This window comes from Hylobates moloch, unplaced genomic scaffold, assembly GCF_009828535.3.
Source record: "Hylobates moloch isolate HMO894 unplaced genomic scaffold, HMol_V3 SCAFFOLD_2, whole genome shotgun sequence".
NCBI lineage: Eukaryota > Metazoa > Chordata > Mammalia > Primates > Hylobatidae > Hylobates > Hylobates moloch.
The window spans coordinates 79,203,587-79,225,429 of NW_026652277.1; the positions used below are offsets into that span (position 1 = coordinate 79,203,587).

Here is a 21,843-nt window from a genome sequence, read left to right on the forward strand (position 1 = left end):
TTCTAAGATACAGCTAACCTTGGGAAATATAATATAGGGTCTTAGATACACTGGATTGATAGTTAATCTATTATCAACCCACACGTTTTTGCAGGAAGAGAAGGGTAAGAGTTTAGTGGATGCTTAGCAGGTGAAAGAAGGGAAGACAGAAGAGGAACAAAAACAGAAGACCTCTCTGGAGGCCAATTGACTGGGTAGTCTTAGGTGATAGATCCAGAACGGAGAACTTGTCTCCATAAAACCTAGCACCACTGCTGGGTCTTAGCAAGTACTCAGTTTAAAAGCACTACACAGGAAGTGGCAGGATGAGGAAGGATTGGGGGAGGAGAGTGTGACCTTTTTTAGGCTCCCCCAAATCCCCAGTACTGAATACTTTAAAAGAATATTGACTTTCTGTAGTGACATGCAAAACCTCCCACTCCAAAATAATATTCTTTACCTTCTTTTGGATATACTTACCTCCTTTTGGATATACTTACCTCCTCTTGGAACTAATTCATGCCATGACTTATCCCAATATTAAGGTGATTCAGCCAGCTACCATCCCCACTGGTGACTAGGAGTGACTACAGAGAGCAGTCAGGGACTAGCCCACTCCTGTACTTGCTGATCTAAGGCACATCTTACCAGCACTCACTGCTCTCTCCCAGAAACTGTCTCCACTCTTTAACCACTACAGACAAGCAGGGAGGGTGAGGGAGCTCAGAGATCTTGCTCATCTGTACTGACAGGACTTGGAGCTCAAATTTTAGCATTCTCTTTTGCTCTGAGGCCCAAAAGAAGAAGTACCCTTGAATGCAATGAAATTGTGAAAAAGGAGGAAGGAAATTAACATTTGTGGTACATTGATGACAATCAAAACAACAATAATAGCCTAACACTTATAAAAAGTTTCTGACATGTCAGGCTACAGAATAGTCTCTCTTTCAGCTAATAGGATAGATTTTCTCCATTTTAATAAAAATACGGGGTCTCAGAGAGAGAGAGAGAGAGAGAGAGAGATGAAGTGATTTGCCAAGGGTTACAGCAGAGCAGGAAGTTGGCACTCAATCCAGGTCTGTCTGATTCCAAAATTCAGACAGCAAACTGCCTCTCTATAGAGAAGCAGCTTTAATCTATGTGTAACAAAGTAAAAATAGCCCAGAAAGAACAGCTGTGTGTGTCGAGGTGAGGCAGGGACAGTTGGTTTCCCGAACAGAGCAGCATATTAAACATACTATTGCTACTGCAGCAAATATCATATCGTCCTCATCATCATCATCACCATCATCACCACCACCACCTTAGGGAATATATTGCGTTCTGTAAGTAACTGATATGATTTCTTCTTGTCTTTTGATAGGGTCATGTTTTGCTTTTTACTTTTGCTGCTAGGAAGCTCTGAGACAAATTTAAAGTTCCTCTTTAACAACTATCTAGTATTTTCCATGCATATCAGAGTTCTTATTTTCTTCTAATCTTGACTCTGGATTGTGATTTCAGTTTTACCCGGTTTTAATCATTTACTCACCATTTACATATTTATTGTATGTATTCTCCAGAGACTTCTCAAAACCTTAGTGGAATAAGGTAAGGTATGCATGACATTAAAAAGAAAAGTAATTTACCTGGGTAGGGCTTTCATCTGTAGCATCACACAGATTCTTTAATCCTTTGAATTCTATTGCTAAAAAAATTCTAAAGAAAAATCAAGACACCATCTGGCTGCCTTTGGAAAGACAGAGGTAATTCGGGTCTTTGATCTGTTCTGCACATGGATTGGGAGAGGGAGAGAGGACCAAATCTCCCTGACACAGACAATCGTTTGCTTTATTAAACAAGTGTCTTGTATTACACACAGAGAGTATGCATTATGTGGATGCACACACAAAAAAAATGATGAAAAGTAGATACTGAGCATACTGAGTACTTTGGGTTTTGAATCATTAACATCACAGCTGTTTCTAATAATTTTTCCCTAAATGCAAGCTTATTTCCACAACATGTACTAATGTAACTGTAACTGCCCCAAAATGTTTCATTTTGTAAAAAATGAAGTCTTAGAAACAACTATGCAACTGAGAGTCCATAAGCAGTTTAGATCACCACCCTATATGCCTTTATTTTGTTTTTTGTTTGTTTGTTTTTTGGTCAGCTATCATTCAAGATGGGGGCAGTTTGAAACAGTTATTCACTGATAAACTTGTGAAATGTGCCTTTCTAAACAAACAAACAAACAAAAAGAGGGGGCAAAAATAACTTCACTAATGAGAGAAGTCAAAGTTACAGGTGGAGTGCCCTGGGATTTTAAATGGAAATGCAATGAAGGAGTTGCTCATTCATCAACCACTATATGGAGCGATGATAACGGTAACGGGTCTTGGGAACTTGACTGGGAAATACCCCTCAGCTGGCCAGGGCTTGAGGCTACTTGGCATTTCTGTTTGTCGGTTGGTTCGTTTGTTCCATTAAAATTCTGAGGTTTAGACAGACCTCTTCATTCATAAGATAAAATCTGGGGTTACCTCACACTGAAGCGCAAAGAACATTTACGTTAATATTCCTTTCAGGTCCCTCCTCCTAATTACCTTTTATTTTTAATTGTTTCCCTCCATCCATGTGGTTGCTCGCTTTTCCAGATGGCTTCATATTTTTGTAAACGGTTGGGAGACTTAGGGTCTATCTCGCGGAGGTTCGGCACACAGAGGCCGGTGGTGCCTTTTTTAGGTCGCTTCTGGGCGACTCCAGACGGCCTCCCTCGAGTCCACAGCAAAGAGCAACAGACAGGGCTCCCCTTTCGGTCTGGGTTGCCATGGGGCACAGCTCCTGCTCCCGCCCAGAGTGCCAGAGTCTCCCAGGGCTGCTGCCTTCAGCCAGGTGGAGGGGTCGGCGCGGAGCCAGGTACAGAGCTCCTCCGAGCCTGAGGCGGCGGGAGGTGCCGGGCTAGGCTGCGCCTCCCCGGGCAGGACGCCAGGCAGTGCGGCGGACGGTCCCCAGAGGGCGCCACGTGCCCCCGCCCGCAGCCCGCGGAGTCCAGCGGAACCTAATTGCCCATGAACCCCTTTCTGCGGGGTCTGGAGAGGGGGCGCAGGCCGGGGTCCGAATACCCCCCACCCCACCCCTAAATCTGGGCGGACTGTGAACAGCCACACAGCGGGGCAGTTAAGGGTCTCTGCCAAGCCCGGTCCTTCCCCTACCGGGATATATTACCCGCCACCATCCGACAGGCCGGCCGGGGATTATTATCCCCGTTGTAACGCAGAGGAAGTTACGGCCGGGACGCGGTCAGGGTCACGAAATAAAAACCTGTGGATCCACGTCGCGAGCGGAGCTCTGCCGGCCCACCCCGCCCCCGAATCCTGTCGAGCCGGACTGGCCGCCGGCCGGGGCGAGGCCGAGGCCAAGGCCGGGGCGTATTCGGGTTTACGTCTGCGGGAGAAGGCGGTGGGTGGTGCGGCTGGCGAAGTCAGTGAGGGACCGGAGACAGCCGGGCCCGGAGAGAGCTGGGACCGGAGAATCGGGGTGCGGGCGCCCCGGAGGCTCTCGGAGCCGCAAGGAGGCCCAGGCTCCCGGATGCGCGGCCCCTGTACCTCCATAGCCAGAGCGGCGGGCGCCCAAGGCCAGAGCGCTAACGACGAGGAAGCCGGGGCCGCGCCGCCCGGGAACTAGAGCTCCTCGCGGGGACTTTTAAGTTTTCACTCAGTTGGCTCTGAACCTATTTTTAAAAACCAATTCTTTATTCAACTATCTAGAAGACAATGAATGACAGCTCCTTCTCCCCAACACCATTCCCGCCGGAGCTGCCCGGGTACGCCACACCTACCGCCTGGGGCGAATCTGCGGGGCACACACGCACGCCCGCCGCGCGCAGTCTCCGGGTTGGCCTCGCCTCATTGGCTGCCGGTGCAGTGCGGGAGCGCAGCCCGGGACACCGTTTGCGCGGTGGTGCGGTCTTATGGGTTCCGGGGTTTCTGAGGCTTTGGGTGAGCATTACGAGTTCCCCTTAGAGGAGTCGGGCGCCTTGCGGGGCTAGTGGCGTGTGGTGGCCATGGCTGCGCGCCCTTCTCGGCCGGCGCTCGGAGGCGGAGGCGCAGGCGCGGCGCGGACGCCGGCACTAAGCTATAACCCTTGACGGGCTCTGAAACGCAGGGGGCTGAGAGGCCTTTTCCAGACAGCCGCCCCGGGAGACGATGTATTTATTCTTCGCACTTACTGTGCACTTAGCACCGAGAGGGCTGTACTTTGCACTTATCAACAGAAACCCGCGTTCCGCGGTCCCTGACTCCCCGTGGCCGCCGAATGACGTGCCGCCGCCGCTGGCGCGGTTTTTGGGCCTGGGCTTTCCAACAGGTGGAGAGAGCTGGAAGCGACCGGTCGGACGAGCCTCGCTTAGCCTGACACCCACGCCTCGGGGGTTCGGGGGCGCGGCCGGCCAGGTCTTTCCAGGGAAGGGGGCGCGGGCTGGGCTGGAGCCGGGATTCCGGAGCGGGGGCTTACACTGGAAAGTGAATGTGCAGGCGGCCTCAGAACTCCAAGAAGCCGCATTGTAGAGCTTCCCTAGGCGCCTTCTTTGATCTCTCTTAAAAAGGGTATCATTGGTAATCGCTGAGACGAATCTCCTTTTCTAGTGACTTAAGCAATCAGAGGGACTCCTCTGAGATCCAGAGAAGTTGGGAATTGTTTCGCCTTCCTCATTGTTCCCCACCCAAGTTTGCCTCCCAAGTCTTTTTTGGTTTTACACGCACACACACACACACACACCCCACTGGAGAATTCTCGATGATGAATTAATTAGGAGGTCGCTCCTGCGTGGGCTTGCCTTTCTCTCCCAACACGCCCTTTCCCCAGAAGACTCCGAACCCCTGGCAGAGTCCGATTCCTGCCCGGGCTCCCGCGGCGGAGCCCCGCTCTCTCGGACTGGGCGAACCCAGAGGCAGCTGAGTGCGCCTCCGAGCGCTCAGCTTCCCGACGCCACCGCGACGCTGATTTATGGTCCAGTCGCTCGCTTGAACCCCAACGCTTTGGCTGGGTTAATTTTTGTCGATTGTTCCTCATCACACTCAGATAGTTTGTAGCTTGAGACGGATTTTATTTATCACCCTGCACATGTGAAATACAGTCAGACATAAAAATAACTGACTCTGGGACTCTGGCACAATATTGGAGCCGTCGGGGAATAATTTGGCTAACCGATTTAGACGTTTCACCTTCTAAACAGAAATGCAACTCTCAGTCAAACTGTAAATCAGATTGTCTTCGGCAATGTAAAAAAAAAAAAAAAAAAAAAAACACCAAAACCAGAAAGAACAAAAACTAAATGAAAGAAAACGCAGATATTGCCCAAAACAATATGAGCTTCAGAAACCCAGACTGGATTTTAATTTCAGGTGTGGAACTTCACCGGAAATACGAATTCCTTAGTATTTTACCAGTGGGAACCGCCCCCAGGGATTTTAGGCTGTCCCCGGAAACTGGACTGACTTCTTTCTTTTTACTTTATTGAGAGTTTTGTTACTAATATCAAGTAATAAATGCTACATAAAAAATTAATAATCCCGAACTAAGCTTACTCTCGGATGGAGTCAGGTTGGGGCCCCCTTACAAAGTCCTAATTATAAGGGGAAACAAGGGGACGTGGAATGGCCTGGACAGGGCCGGACAGGAGCTCAAGAAGCAACAAAAATTTGGAAAATAAAAAAATCAGAAATTTCTGCAGCGCTCTCCTTGTTTCCACCTTTCCGTAGGCAAATGGAAAAGAAGCTGATAGGTTTTTCTGCGCCTCATTCGTCTCCCTCATCTTTCTGGAAGCCCATAATATGAAACGCTCGATACCTCAGTGTCTCACAGAGACCGAGTGATCCAAAGCCAGGCCAGTGGGAGCCCTGGGCAAGGCAGGAACTGGGAAAGAAGAGAAAACCGATACAGGCGACAATTCGATTGATCGCAAAGGGGAAATTCAAAACACAACCAAATAAAACTGCCTGGGTAGGGAACTTCTGCTGTAATTTTACATTATTCTCACCGCAAATCCATTTCATTCTTCTACAACAAAGTGGAGACCAATCTTGCGTGTTTCCCTATGCCTCCACGATGGAAATCTAAAGATGGTTTTCTTGAAGCGAACTTACCTGTAGGCTACCTACTACCTACTTTCAGGGTATTTATTTGTTTGAACCCATTTTTGACCAAGACCATTTAGATAACTTGCTTCAAACATTTCTCCAAATAAACTGAAAGAAGAGAGCTCTGACTTTTAAAATCTACAAAATTAAATATAAATTTAAAGATAACCGGGTGCCACAGGTAGAAAATTAGAGTGATTATTTTTTAATCACTTTGAAGGTGAGGGGAAGATGTCCTGGTAGTTGATAGTACTTGATATCCATTGAAAATACTGAATATGTAGTATTACATTATTATTGCAATCAAAATGTGGTTTCAAACGTGTTAAATGAAATAATTAAATTGAATATTTTGATGGAAAATAAATCAGCAAGCACTTGGAATTTTTTCTCAAAAGCAAGTTTAATTGGTGTGTTTTTGACATTTGCATGGTCCAGATCTTAATCTGATGGTTTTTGTATCAGCCCCAAGCTGGCTTTCCTCAACTGATATCTCTGCTTCTTTGTATAGGGAACGCAATATACAGCATGCTCTGCTGACGGGTACCTCCCGTGTTGTGAGTAATTCTTTGCCAATAGATGGCCTGATGTCCTTTTCAGTACAACAAGCTGAGAAATAAAAGAAAAATGTTTGCCACTCCACATATTTATTTTTATTTGTTAGGGTTTTTTTCTTGATTTTTTAAAATACAACAAGATGAGTTCTTTATCTTAGAATCTCAAACCACAAATATCTCAAAAAACATATATTTCAAAAATTAAATCTACAGATGTAATACATACTGTGAACCCTATAAAATGCGTTTACAATGCTGACTTAAAGAAAGAAATTTATAACTTTCATATGTACCTTCCTTGTGCAATAGGCAACTGCCATATGTTTCCGACTTCCATAATTCAGTTTTCCTGGACATCTGTAGCAGGTAGTGAGTGCTTCTTAAAGTACATTTTATGTAATTTGAGAAGGAACCGGCACTGAAGACTAGAGGTGAACATTAAAAAGCACAAGACTTTCTAGAAATGCTAGTTATTCTAAATTTACATCACCTGTTATGCATGGCCTGCGGTAGTTTTTTTTTTTTTTTTTAATTCCCTTTTCTTCATGTGACTGAATTTGGAAATTCCAAAACATGTAAGTGTTTTGGTAGAGTTCCTCTCGTTACGACTACTCTTTAGCCTTTTACTTGAGCATTCTCGTTTGACTATTTCTGATAATTCAGTTTGGAAATATATTCCAGTATGATTATTGTATTTGAAATAAATTTTAAGAATTCTATATTGAAGTGGGAAAAAACCCTAAGCTCTTTCATTTTTTTCATTTTTTCTTAATTGTTTATGATACACTTTTTAAAGGACAGAAGAGTTTACACAATTTAAAGTGAAGACAAAACCAAACCAAAAGTCATGCTGAAAAGTCATAACTTCTTGTCAAACTTTTGCTCGTGTGTTTAAATGCAGGGTTCATTCCTAATGCTAATACTATTTTTTAATTTTTCAATAGCATATTTCTTTTTGCATAATTCCAGTGCTGGCTTTAAATTAATCCATTAAAAATCCTTTCATTCAGCTGAAACTGAAATGCCTCATCTGTCAGTACAAAAATATGAATAAATTCCAGCCACATTTTTCATTGTTTATACTTTCAGCAGATTATATGAATGTGCACAAAATTTCCACTGTTTAAGAACTGTCGGTATCTACAGATGTAAAATATGAGAACAGGACCTAATTTACAGCCAATTAGAGGGTGCAATAATTTTTATTAAAAGCTAAACACTAAATCTGGTGACTCTTAAATGGGGCCTAAACGGGAACATTTAGTTCCATTTTCAATTCATTTTGTAAAACCAGCAGACTCAAGGTAACTTTTTGTCTGTAAGGAAAAATAACATTAAATATTTAATTCAAAGAATAGGAAGCTGTGTATTTTAAATATCAATTTAAACATGTTTTTATATAGCATAGACTATTAAAATGCTCATTATAACTAATTAGAAAATATTAGTTAGCTTCCCTATTCAATAGTTTGCTTTATGTCCAAATTGATCTGTTGCAATGTTGGTATTAGCAATGTCCAGCTACGCATCTTTGGGTATTCATTTACACCTGGGTGTTAATCTCAGTACCTCCTTCAAGCCGTCTTACATGTCACATATTAGTGTTAAAGACAAGTGTGGCCTTCTTGGACATTTCTGTTACTGATCCCTCCACACTGTAGTTTTGTGGGAAGAGTGTGAGTCAATAAATGAGGGAGATAGGGCAGCGGTTTTTCACCCACGGGGTGAAAAAAAAAATTGCAGTATTGTTTGGAGGTAGAGCAGGTACTGCTGGAGATACACCATGCATGAATACGGAAGCTCATTCTCCCAGAGGGTGAATTTTCTTCTGGACGCATCACAGATTCATTACTTCCTCAATGTCCCTCGACTTGGTGGACCAGAAGACCCCTACTCCTCTTCCTTTCTCCAAGCTGGAAAACTGGGGTGGGGCGGGGGGTGAAGGGAGAGAGGAATGAAGACAAGCTTACCCTGGGAGTATACTCTCATTTGACACTCCAGAAACCGAGCACCTCCCTTGAGCCCCAATGAGAAATGATCACTGATTTTAAGAAATCAACGCTTAAAGAGAAACTCCGCGGGCTCAGACCTGATTCTGATTCTTCTACCTGACAACTGCGGAGTTGTTCCGTGAGCTGCACAGGTCCTTTGTAGAGGGCCTCAGTCTCAGCTAATCGGAATTGAGAAGGACGAATTGTTGGGGGAAGAACGGAAAACAGTCGCCAACAAGTGAGGAGGCGATGTCTGTGTGTGCAAGTCAGCCACAGGAGTGAGCAGGGAGGAATTGCAGCTCCGGATCGCTTTCTTCACGGGGCCTGGGTTTGCATCTGCAGCACCAGACCCGGCAGAGAAATCTGTAAGAGTGCAGTCGTTGAGCCCTGGGACTCCTGAATTTACTCCTGTAGCCTTTATAAACTTGTACAAGTTAAAATATTTTCATTAACCCAGATCAGGAGAGGCGAGAAGAAGAGTATGTGCAAAGAGAAGAAAGAGAGTGGGAAAGAGTAGGGACAGGAATCGCGGAAAGGGGAAGCCCTAGCGCATTTGTGCGGCGCTGCCTGGTGACTCAGAGCGGAGGCTGATGTTCACGGTCTCCAATTAGGCTATGGCTCCTTCCCAGATTAAACTATAGAGGAACGCAGCCAAATAAGTACCCCTCTTGGTGTTTGGATTTGGCCCTTGCCCACCCCTACTCTCCCTCCCATTTCTGCTTCTAGCTCACTTAATCTTTTACTAATAATAAACTTCTCTATGTGTGGCAAAGAAGTCTGGGTCCGGATTATTTGGAGACTCGGGGACCATTTGATGTGCCCTGAGATCGGGGCAAAGAACAGACTCTTGTCTGAACAGACTCAGGGCTTACCTAATCGAGTCTGAGAAATCAAATATAGGGGTTAAATACAGCGAGTGTCAAGTGTAAAAGAAAAAAAAATCAATCTTTTGAAAGAATGAAGACTGGACGCATAGAGCTTTAACAATTATAACTTAAAAAAGAAACAATTGTTTATAAATAAAAGGTAAGTATCTTACAAATCAGGTAAGATGAAATAGCAAACTATACACAACTGGCCATGTATCAATGCTATGTAAACAGGCTCCAGGTTAAAAAGCAGAGTGGAAGCCGACAGAGAATAAGTTTAAAACAATAACAACAAAAAAACACTATTTCGGAACTGTCCAATTTTAAACTGCACCAAGAAAAATAAAGAAGAGACCGGATATGCTTTATAAAGTCCAACTCCCGCCCCTGCACGCCTCCTCCCACCAGTTAGTGTTGCTGTCCGGCAGGACGTGGATTCCACTGTATATCGTTGTCCCAGATCTGGGAGCTCAAGGATCTTTTGCCCTTCCCTCTCTCCCCAAGTCCCTGAGACTGATTCATTCTGACAATATTCTCCTCTGACTGACTTTTATTTAACATAGAATCCGGCTGGTCTTGAGAGAGGCCTGGCAGTTTATTTCAGTTTTGTTTCTTCAATGTAGCTCAATACTGGGAAAAGATATTTTAATCTCCTAAAGCAACAGAAGACACACATTCTCAGGTACTTAGACTCCAACTGCCAACAGACACATTTACACTTGAGCAGGTGCACACGCTCACGCACACATGCACACACAGACACGTGCAGACGCGCGACCGGACATTGCGATTACGCGCCCTGTCCCCGCTTTCTTTGCTCTCTTGACTTGCAAAGTGCCAGGGCCTGGCGCTCTCCTCGCAAGGGCATGCCTCGCTGTTGGTAGAAGGCCTTGCTAGGAGGAGGCTTTGCCGTCACTCGTCACTCTCAAGGCTGCCACTCCGCCCAGCCAACTCGGAATGTCTTTCCTCCTATGCCCAAGAGAGATTCGACGCCCCTTCTCCAAGAGCCGAGGTTGGAGTGGGCTGCAGTCTGTGACACACTGCCCCTCGGGACCTGGGTTAGCTGGTCCTGCTCAATCCAGTAGCCTGAGCCGAACTGAACGCAAGTCGGAGGCGGCGGCAGCAGTGGTGCGGCTCTGCTGCTATGATTCTCCTTAGCCAGTACCAGGACTAGCGGGCAAACGCCTTGTCCTGTCCTTGGCGCCCCACTCACACTTGAATTATTTCTAAGGGCTACGTTCTAGAAACATCGTGGATGTCGACGAGGCTCTGCTTTCCAGCCTTTCGGCCATGCGGACACCAGTCCCCGGGTGTCCGCGCCTTCTGGCGTTTGCTGCCAAGGGTGAAGGCGAAAGACATAAAGAAATGGCAGAGGAAAAGAGGAGGGCGTGAGGCTGTATGATCCTGAGAGCGCCTTGCAGCCCTGTGTATCCCTTTCTAAATCAGTTTGAGCTGCAGGACATAGACAGGGAGAACTCCTTTGCGGAATAGGCTTGGCGTCAGCAAACAGTGTTTGTCCCTGGCGGTTTCTCCGGCTCCCACTACCCCTGCTGAGTCCCAGCAGGCCCGAGGGCTGCGACGACTCCACCCCTGGGCAGCAGCCTGTACGAGTCTCCAAAGCTGTAAGGACCGCTCGGAGAAGCACCGGGTCGCTCCCTTCTTGGGGTCCCCGAGAGCCTGGGATTGGGAAGGGGCACCTTAGCTGAACAGAACTCCTTCGGGCGTCTACTCCTGCTAAGTTTGCTCCCGCCTTGACCCACTCCCATTCCCGGCCCAAACTCTCTAGGCGGCCTCTCAGCTCTCCCCGCCGGCGCCCGCCTTCGGCTAAGCTTCAGAAATGGGATTTGCGCTTCTTTTTAAGGATGTAATACCGGCCTAGGGTACCCCGGAGCTTGGAGACCCACTAGGGACCACACAGCCCTAAACCGGTCCCAAAGCCTTCATTTTGTAAATGCAAAACACCTCCACCCAATTGAGTTTCTCAGGCGTCTAAAAGAGGCTTCCTCCGCAAGGATATTACAAAATCATTTTTGACCTCAAGGCTGCCAGGTTTGGCTGGGCGGCTTGCTCGTGCCTCTGCTCATCGCCTGCCAGGTTCCTGCTCCCGCTGTGGTGTCCGGCCTCCAGGGACCGCGCGTTGTCTTCTGCAATAAAAGGATCAGTCTCAGTGGCGGATCTACCCCCAAATGCTACTCTACTGAAAGCTTACAGAGAAGTCAGAGATAAAAGGGCAGCCAACGGTAGCGGAGATTGAATTAAACGAGGGACGAGGGAGAGAAAAAAAACCCTTCGTCATATATATATATATATATATATATGGAGAGGGAGAGAGAGAGAGAGAGAGACAGAGACGGAGTCTTGCTCCGTCGCCAGGCTGGAGTGCAGTGGCGCGATCTGGGCTCACTGCAACCTCCGCCTCCCGAGTTCAAGGGATTCTCCTGCCTCAGCCTCCCGAGTAGCTGGGACTACAGGCGTGCACCACCACGCCCAGCTACTTTTTGTATTTATTTATTTATTTATTTATTTATTTATTTATTTATTTATTTATTTATTTAGTAGAGACGGGGTTTCACCATATTGGCCAGGATGGTCTCGATCTCTTGACCTCGTGATCCGCCCGCCTAGGCCTCTCAAAGTGCTGGGAATACAGGGGTGAACCACCGCACCCGGCCTGCCGTGTATTTTATACTAAAGATGGAGTAATATGCACCATTTTATTCCACAAGAGATTTGCTCTATTTATACCACACACACACACACACACACACATATATATATACATATATATATATATAGTTGTTGTTAATCCTAACAAAAAGTCGAGTTGAAACTACAAAACAAATTGTACATGTATGTGTTTGGTGTCATTTAATTAAAAAGCACTGATTTCATTAAATTTGTCTTAAATAAATCAATGGACTCCTTAAAAGCCTGAAGTAACGATTGTAAATTGTCAAAAGTAGGACAAATATAAAGTTAGTTAAATCACAGAGAAGTTTTTCAAATGGGGAATTTTATTGCGTCTTCATACTTATTTCATTTTGCGAAGTTTTAAGGGGTTTTAAAGTTGTCCATATCGTTAAAGACACACAGAATGAAAATCCCATGACCTACATTTTAAAATAACTACCACGCTTTGAAAGAAAAGGGGGGCTGCGGAAAGCGCGTGCTTTTTCTGACATTTATATGAGGGACTGAGCGTTAACGTAACATTTTGCACTCCTAAAGAATTTACATATTTCTTAACCTGGTATCCCCTAAGAAAAAAATCACGGAGTAAAATTTAAATAAGCCTAAGCCATATCTGGCGCAGACTGAGTGCAGGAACATTTAAATGAGAAAGGAGGGGACTGCGAATTCTTCCCAGCTTCCCAATATTCTGAGTTGTAGCAACATTAGTGATACGGAAGTGGGACGGCAATTTACAGAACCTTGAAAGATTCTTGATATTCTAACTTGTCGAACGTCTAGTTTAAAGCCGGGAGCTTCCGCTTTTCCAGGTCCTGGTGAGGAAAGCTGGAGACTGCGGGGCTGGACTCAGCTACGGACGTCGGAGAGACAGAGTTCAGCGTCCGTGTGGCTGGCACATCCAAGCCAGACGGCGGCGCTTTCCACTCTTCGTTTTTCGCTACCTTGTAAGGAAGTGGGCGCGGGCGGCGCGGAGTCGGCGCCTCCTGATTGGCCGGCCGTCTGAGTGATGGACAGGGTCCCGGGCTCCGCCCCCGCCGCTTTATTGACACTAATGAGCAAGTTCTTCCCACCGCTCTCCTGCCTGGAAGTGCTGACAGATCAAGGCAACAAATTTCAATTACAATCCCTAATTTGTGTCCACAGAGTGTTTTTTACCCATGTTAGTCCTCTGGCGCATCAGTTGAGGCAGACCTCGGAGCAGCAGGAGGAGGTGGAAGGGGTGGGAGCAAAGGAGTGCATCAGTGAGAGAGCGCGCGAGAGAGACCCAGGGAAGGAGACTTGGCCGGCGCGTCGCCGGTTCCTCGGATCCCAACACAAGCGAGAAAGCGGAAACGCCAAATCTGTTTTTTGCCCGCGGTGGGGAAGGGGGCAGATCTCGGGAGGCCCCGAGAGCCTTTTAGTTTTTGGTGGGGGAAGAGCGAGAGCGCGCGAGTGCCCGCGTGAGTGTATATGAGAGAGGGGCGGGTGGGCGCGGGGCGGGGGGGATGGCCGAGAAGCGAAGGGGCTCGCCGTGCAGCATGCTAAGCCTCAAGGCGCACGCCTTCTCGGTGGAGGCGCTGATCGGCGCGGAGAAGCAGCAACAGCTTCAGAAGAAGCGGCGAAAACTGGACGCCGAAGAGGCGGCGGGGGCGGTGGACGACGGAGGCTGCAGCCGCGGCGGCGGCGCGGGCGAAAAGGGTTCCTCTGAAGGAGACGAAGGCGCTGCGCTCCCGCCGCCGGCTGGGGCGGCGTCTGGGCCGGTTCGGAGTGGCGCAGACCTGGAGCGCGGAGCCGCGGGTGAGTGGGTCCCTTCCTGCCTGTAACTTCTCTCCGGCGCGAACCTGAACTTCTGCGAGTCTGTGGGTGTGCGTGCGCGCCGCGTCCCTACGTGGCCAAGGCCACTCAGCCTCTAGCGCATTGGCCGTGTCAGTCGCAAAGCTCGCGGCGCAACCCGGTCACCCTCCAGACGGTTCAGATGCTGCTTCCAGCCTCGCCTCGCTGGCGGCCGCCGCCCACTCGGCGACCCGCGCCTTCGGCCGCGGCTGTTTGTGCGCCTAGCGGTGCAGCTCGGTGCTTCCTGCATCTGCCTCCCTTGGGGTTCCAGCCAATGGGTGCTCTTTTGTGTTTCCTAACTTTTAAAAGCACAGGGCGGGGAGGAGGGGAGCGACGGCATACCCCACCCTGAAACCGGAACGAATGCCCTAAACCGTTTGTGCAAACCAGGAAGAGGGCGGCGTATTTGTAAACTTGGTTTCCCGGAGGGTAGTTTAGCGGTTCCCTTCCCTTCTCTTGATTTCTCTGCCAAGGCCGACGGCGACCGCGGGCTTGCTTTTGGCACTTTTCTCTGCTGGGCTGGTAGCGCAGGGCGGCCGGGAGTTTGGCGAAAGCGGGGTCTGAAGAGCCTTCTAGAAGATGCCTGCGGCCCGGCCCAAAACGAGGCGCCGCAGACGCCTATGGCTTAAGGAGGCCCAGGCTCTTGGGACCAGAGTTCGGGCGCTTTTGCAGCGTGCGCTTCGAGGCGCAGGTTGAGTCGGAGTTTGCACCGAGGACTCTGGACTCGGAGCTCCTCTGACTCTGTCGGGCAAGCGTCCCAGACCCCGGCGGCGGCGTGAAACCTTTTCTGCTGGGGCCTTGACCCTGCGGAGGCCCAGCGGGTGGGGTGGACACTGCCCGCGCGCCTCTCCCGGGCTCGGGACTTGGGGACCAAGCAGGCCACACTGGAGCTCCGAATGCGCCCCTTCGACAGGCAGAATGTGGGTGTCTATGGACTGGCTTGTTCTTTAGAAGGACCTGATGGCACCAAAGCTTCCCCTTTTCTCCCGGTCGTTTTCCTCTTCTCAGCCATCCGGTGGGCCCGTCTCCGCGGCTGGCTTCCCCTCTGTTTCCTTCACCAGTTCCCTCTCTCTGTCCTTTGCTGTCCAGGCGGCTGTGAGGACGGCTTCCAGCAGGGAGCTTCCCCTCTGGCGTCACCGGGAGGCTCCCCGAAGGGGTCCCCGGCGCCCTCCCTGGCCCGGCCCGGGACCCCTCTGCCCTCGCCGCAGGCCCCGCGGGTGGATCTGCAGGGAGCTGAGCTCTGGAAGCGCTTTCATGAGATAGGCACTGAGATGATCATCACCAAAGCCGGCAGGTAAAGGGCAAGCTGGCGGGGACGCCGCACCCCACCCCAGACCCTGTCTTCACCCGCCTCCAGCTTAATCAGGAAGAAGGGCCTGCAGCTCGGCGAGGGTTCTGGATAGCATTTTCGGTCAATGGGGACCAGGCCCCAGACCGTGGTTCACTTTGGAGGCTAGCATTGGCTACCCACCAAGAGTGCAGTCGGTGCACAGTCCAACTGCCCTCTGGTTGAATGCCAGGGAGAAAATTACTGTCGCCGCTGATGCCACAGCTGTCGCGGTTGATGTTCTGCGTTCAGGGCGGTTATAAATTTGAGGTCATATTTACCCTTGTACAGGTATTTATTTAGGCTCTAGTTGTCAGTTCTGGAACTAGGGAACAAATTCTTTTTTTTTTCCTTTCTCTTTTATTTTTAAACAGCAGTTTACTCCAGTAAACTATGATTTGCTTTTTCAGATTTGAAACTCCCAGGCAGATTGGTTCTTTATCAGAAGATATCCTGGCAATTTGATAAGATGATCTGTCCTGCTAATTCATATTAGACTAGGAGGAAAAGTCACTGGACTCACCCACAATACATGTTTAATCATCTGTAGGTGCAAGAATCATTACCCTAATTTTTAAAAAGCATCCTGTTTATAGATTGAGTACCTGGTTGTTTTTTTTTTGTTTTTTTTTTTTTGTCCTAAATGGAATCCAACACAGCCTGAATTTGCTGAGGAATACTTAAAAATTTTTTATAAAAAGTTACATCGGTTTTTTAAAAAGGGTGAAATTTTCCCATCCATTGGTTAGTAAAATAAATGGATTTGTTGGGCAGATCATATTAATTTGAGGTAGGCACATGAATATTGGCATTTTAAAGTTTTCAGTTTATTTAGTGCAGTGAAATCTGTGAATAATAAGCTTCCTTAAACGGAACTTTAAAAAGCACACACAACTCTTTCAGGGAGTACACATGGTAAAAACCTGGATAGCATAAAAAAGTATCCAAACTTATTAGAAATTACAAAAAAACATATTTTATTGAATCCATATGCTACTGTCTACGTTTTCACAGAGCTTTTATTAATGATCCAAATTCAGTCTTCACCAACACAAAGCAATAGTTGTCTTACAAAGGATGTAGTTAAAGACCTTTACTCTATCTTACAGGTGCACTGAAATAATACTAAAACAGCCAGCGTATTAAACTGTTCTTATACCTAGTTAGGAGCAATACACTTTATTTTTTTCTAGAAGTAGTCTTTCATGGTATTTTTGTTAAAGAAACAAATTTGGTAAATAACTGCTAACATTTCTGTTATAAGGTTAAATTAACAAAAATTAGATTTCCTTGGAAGAGACTTAAACGTAAATCATTAGATGATTTTTTAAAAATCAAACTGCTGTATTTGTTTTTTATATACAATAATTTACTGCTGTCTTCTTTGCTGCTGTGCCTATTTAAAAGGATGGGTGCGTTTATTCTAGCATCTCCTTTGATATACATCTTTGGGAAGCCAGGATAAATGCACATTTTCATCTGTTTTAATTAGCAAAGTTTTAAGTGTGGTTAAGTAAGAAAACATTTTCATGGTATGGCGGGGGAAGAAATGATTTGGTAAATATACATTGTGTTTAGTTTCTGCTTTCAATAAAGAAGTTTTACTATACCTTTCAAATTTAGAGCAACTTTTGCACTTCACCTTTACCATGCTGCAGACAGGAAGTCCTGTCTCAATAAAGAACATATTGTTTGGTTATAGCATGGCACATTGGCTCCTTGTGGTTTTTTATAACCCTTTAAAAATTTCACATTACAATGTATTTTATCACTTTCAGGGATCCAAATTTTGTATTTCTACCATTTGTTACATTTTATTAGTTGTATTACTAAAGTAAATATGCTTATCGATTTTGTTTAAAAAATAAGATGCTTTCTTTTGTGCCATTACTCCCTCAGTGTAAAATTATTTTACTTTTAGCTATACTGACATTTCAGTAAACACAGAACACATGTACACAGGGCGCAACAAATTACATTTAAAAATCTCAGTTTTGATATGTTCTATGTCCTGACTCCTTGAATTACATTGGCATAATGAATACTATAAATTTATCCATGTTAAAAATAGAGATCCAAGAGGTTTCTTTGCTTATTCACTCTCCATCCTTAGTCACAGACAAAAACCTCAAACCCTCTTTCTCTTCGCCTTTTTAAATAGGCGCATGTTTCCAGCAATGAGAGTGAAGATCTCTGGATTAGATCCTCACCAGCAATATTACATTGCCATGGATATTGTACCAGTGGACAACAAAAGATACAGGTACAGTGATTAGATACTGAACGATTAAAAAAAAAAAAACACTAGGATTTTGCAGGCTAGTGCCTGTTTGATCTGTGAGGACTGTGATCTTTGTTTCCAGAAGTCTATAGAATTTCCAGATCCGTACTTTAACGCCCATGGGTGCCAGCGGCCCAGATGGTGCCTTTTCTTGCAGCAAATGTGGAAACTTAATTTTTGTTTTGTTTTTAATAGACATAGAAATGTTTTCAAATACTGAGAACTTTTAAAAGGGGATAATTTGGTGTTGCTAAACTAAATGTGTCTTTTATGTTGACTTACACTTCAATTCGAATTTTGAGAGGAAATGTTATGTAATGTTTATAGATATAAATGATATTAAATGGAAAGTCATAATTTCTTTGTGATCTTTTGGTCACGTAAATTTCCTTTATCTTGTTACATACAAAACCATCAATGTTTGCAGCCTTTTTTTTAATTTCAGAAAATTATTTAAGATTTTCTACAAGTAAGAAAAATAAAAATCTTCTAATTTATGTGATATTAAGACATCACTAAACTGGTAATAAATTTTTACCTTTCTGTTGTTTTTTTGGTTTGTGTTATAACTTTTAAAAACTTTTAATATTTGGATTTTGAAAGAGAACATATTTATGTAAAGATCAAGTAAATTTTGAAAATATACACGTTCTTCAGTTTCAAACCAATCTTTACTCTTTTTTTGGCAAGAAAACAAATCAGCAATTTTCAGTGACAATGCTTTGTATTTTTCTGAAGAGCTCAAAACATTACCATTTAAATAAGGAAGTTTTGTGTGTTTGGAAGATTAGAAGATACTGTTTTAAATTTTGCTCGTCTTCGTTTCTTTCTTGCTTTTTGTTGTTGTTGTATGGGACAGAGCTTTTAATAAGTTTTTAAACAAAATCAGATTTGGTTTTTATCACTTCAACAATTTAAGGAGTCGCTTTTTTGAAATAGCCTAGTGGTATCAAAAGTACACAGATTTTAATTAGTACATGGACATATGGAATACTACAAAAAGGGGTAATAAAAAAGACAGTCTGTTTTGTGTATAAGTTATATTATTTTAATTAAATAAGTCATTAGGGAGTTTTGCTAAAATGATCTACCATATGACAGAAGCTAGAAAACATTAAAGTTCATTCTTTAAATATACTTGATTTAAAACCCATATTCTAAATGGGGTTTTGAGCTGAGGAAGATAATATAATTCTTAATAAGCTTAATAATTATTCCTTTCTCTTCTAAGTTTGTCTGCTATTTATTTTCCCAATGTCTTCCCTACATTTTGGTTGGTTTATTTTACTTAATTGATTCAAATTTACTCTCATAGAAATAAAGAAATTTCAGAAATTAGTATTAAGATGCCAGGTTTTAAAAGATCAAATTGTAAAACATAATTTGTTTTCACTTATATTACTTCCCAGGAAGAAATTTATTTGTATTATTTGTATTTAGAATGTTTTACAAAGAATGTGTAACTTGTAGCTTTTATTCTGTCAGTGGGTGTAGAGTTTTGACTATTCAAAATGCATACTTTTTCAAGGTTTTGTTAGAGCATATTACTCTATTTGTTTTGGCAGTAACTCAATTCATTTCCACAGTGTAATTTTTCTTGAATCTCTTTAGATTTTCATTTATCAATGTTTTCAGGAATATTAGGAAAAAATTTGGCTTATTTTCTAATGTTTGAGTGGTATTTACTCAAGTTAAAAATTGTAACTTATTAGAATGTAAAATTAATATTCACAAAAGCCCACAATTAGGAACTTATTGAAATTATATCATACCAATTAAAAGAAAAAGGTTTCTTTTTCTTTCTTTTTTTTTTTTTTTTTTTGAGATGGAGTCTTGCTCTGTTGCCCAGGCTGGAGTACGGTGGCGTGATCTCGGCGCACTGCAACCTCTGCCTCACAGGTTCAAACCATTCTTCTGCCTCAGTCTCCCGAGTAGCTGGGATTACAGGTGCTCGCCACCACACCCAACTAATTTTTTGTATTTTTAGTAGAGACTGGGGTTTCACTATGTTGACCAACCTGATCTCGAACTCCTGACCTCGTGATCCGCCTACCTGAGCCTCCCAAAGTGCTGGGATTACAGGCATGAGCCACCACCCCTGGCCTAAAGGAAGATTTCTAAAAGAGTATCCCTAATTTTATGATTGTATATTTTTTCCCGAGAAAAGAAATGAAAGACTAGAAGGTGTATTGAGCCCAAAATGAAATATGTGACAAAGAATTGAAACAAAGGGCCTCATCAGAGACGTTCTGAAAATATTTTATGCTCTTATAAAAAGAAATGTGTATATAACACAGGTAGACTTTTCTGAGACTATTTGCAAGTTATGGCTTTAAATTGTATGCTAATCTTAACACACAAATGGAAGGAAAATATCTAAGTATAAATTTTATTTTATAATTTTTTCTTCATTGTTATACTAGTTTCTAGTTTTTTAATTAGCTTATTTTAAATTATTCATAAATGGTAATCTTAATATAGTTAAATATTAATATTTCTTACTTGAGGCATTGTTATTCAAATGTATTATTCTTACTGAGTCAATATATTTGTCATGTAAAGAAATAGGATGTTTTGTTTCCTAATTAGAAAAGTAATATCAATTAGATATACCATTATTTTCAAAGTTTGATTTATTTTCGGGTTAGTAATCTTTGAAAATGATTTGAAAGAATTTTTTATAAGGATCAAGAAAGAAATAGATGAATAAGGGGCTACATTTTATGATAATACAAAATTTTCCAATTAAACTGAATACTTTGTCCTTAGTATATAGTATCATAGTATTAGAAAAAATAACAAATGATAACAGAGAAAACATTTTTTCCTATTAAAAGTTTCTAGAACTTATATTTCCTCTTGCCGTTCTACTGTGTGTTCCATAAGCCTCTACATAGTCTAACATCGGAAATGATCTTGAAGGAAGCGGGGCACTTTAAAATGTAACTCTCAAGTATTTTTGAGATTTACTTAAAGGTGAGCTTTACAAGCTATTTGTTTTTTCATGTTGATGGAATATTCAGAGGAAAAGTGGAAAATATCAGAGATGGAATGTCTAGGGTAAGTGTCATTCATAAGAATGGATATACTTGCATTTATGGTGGTGACAGTATAGATATTTTTCACTAAGCCCTTAAGACGCCCCTTAATCTGAATTGTCAGTAGGCCACTGCTGCCTCAGAATGGTTTTGAAAAGCGCTTGAAGTCTTATTTTTAGTGTAAAGAGGAAATTGATTTGTTTTAAACCTGAAACAAAATAGGCACACATTCTGTCTGATTGTACTGAGTTGGACATTCCAAGATACAAATGGTATACTGAACACCTGGTCATTGCCTTCTAGGTATGTTTACCACAGCTCGAAATGGATGGTGGCAGGTAATGCTGACTCCCCTGTGCCACCCCGGGTGTACATTCATCCAGACTCGCCTGCCTCGGGGGAGACTTGGATGAGACAAGTGATCAGCTTCGACAAGCTGAAGCTCACCAACAATGAACTGGATGACCAAGGCCATGTGAGTAGATGGCCTCTCTAATGCATCTGTAGATGGCACAGCCACATCTACACTGTGCCTGACTAAAGGAAATGGATGCTTCTAAGATCATAATGTTCATTGCCTGATTGATTAGTATGTACATAATTGTGCAGAATCAAGTTTATATTTGCATAGACTGTGCCTGTTGCCAGAATTATCCTATGAGGCATTTAGTAGGTTAAAACTAGATACTACATTTTTATTGGAATGAAAGTACTGGAAGCAGAGATGTTGTTAGGCAAAACATTTGTGTGAAATCTCATGAGGTGCTAATTATTATACTGTGACTATGAATACTTTGGATTTGGGTTAATAAGGATAATGATTTATTGTGTCCTGCCTGCATCCAGCTCTTTGTCAGCTGAGGCTCATTGCTTCTCAGTAATTGCCTAGGCTTATGCTGTTTGTGTGTTCCATCTGCAAGTTCCCAGTTGTTTTGTAATGACATCTAATGTGTCAAAATGTTACAACAATCATTCCTTTTATTCTTAAAATTGCTGAAACATGATACATAAGTCAAAGTTCAGCCATTCTAATAATGTAGTCATTTTTAACACCTTAGTAATTTTTATGCAGTATTGTTCCCAGGCAAGATTTCTACACTATGATTTTAATAAATAAGTAACTGGATACACGCTGATTTCTGTTCAAAGCCAGCATTTTTAAAATTAGGTTTCTGT

General features: G+C 43.9%; 1 protein-coding gene across 1 annotated transcript in view; it reads left to right on the forward strand.

Moving 5' to 3' along the window:
- Positions 1–13,277: 13,277 nt before the first annotated feature.
- The window catches only part of TBX18 (T-box transcription factor 18), a 32,705-nt gene continuing 24,139 nt past the window's right edge, over positions 13,278–21,843 (forward strand). Inside the window, exons 1-4 of the mRNA XM_032151997.1 lie at positions 13,278–13,985; positions 15,111–15,315; positions 17,510–17,611; positions 20,971–21,142. Coding sequence (XP_032007888.1) covers positions 13,694–13,985; positions 15,111–15,315; positions 17,510–17,611; positions 20,971–21,142 — 771 coding nt within the window. The 5' untranslated portion in view covers positions 13,278–13,693. The remainder of the gene's footprint in view (positions 13,986–15,110; positions 15,316–17,509; positions 17,612–20,970; positions 21,143–21,843) is intronic.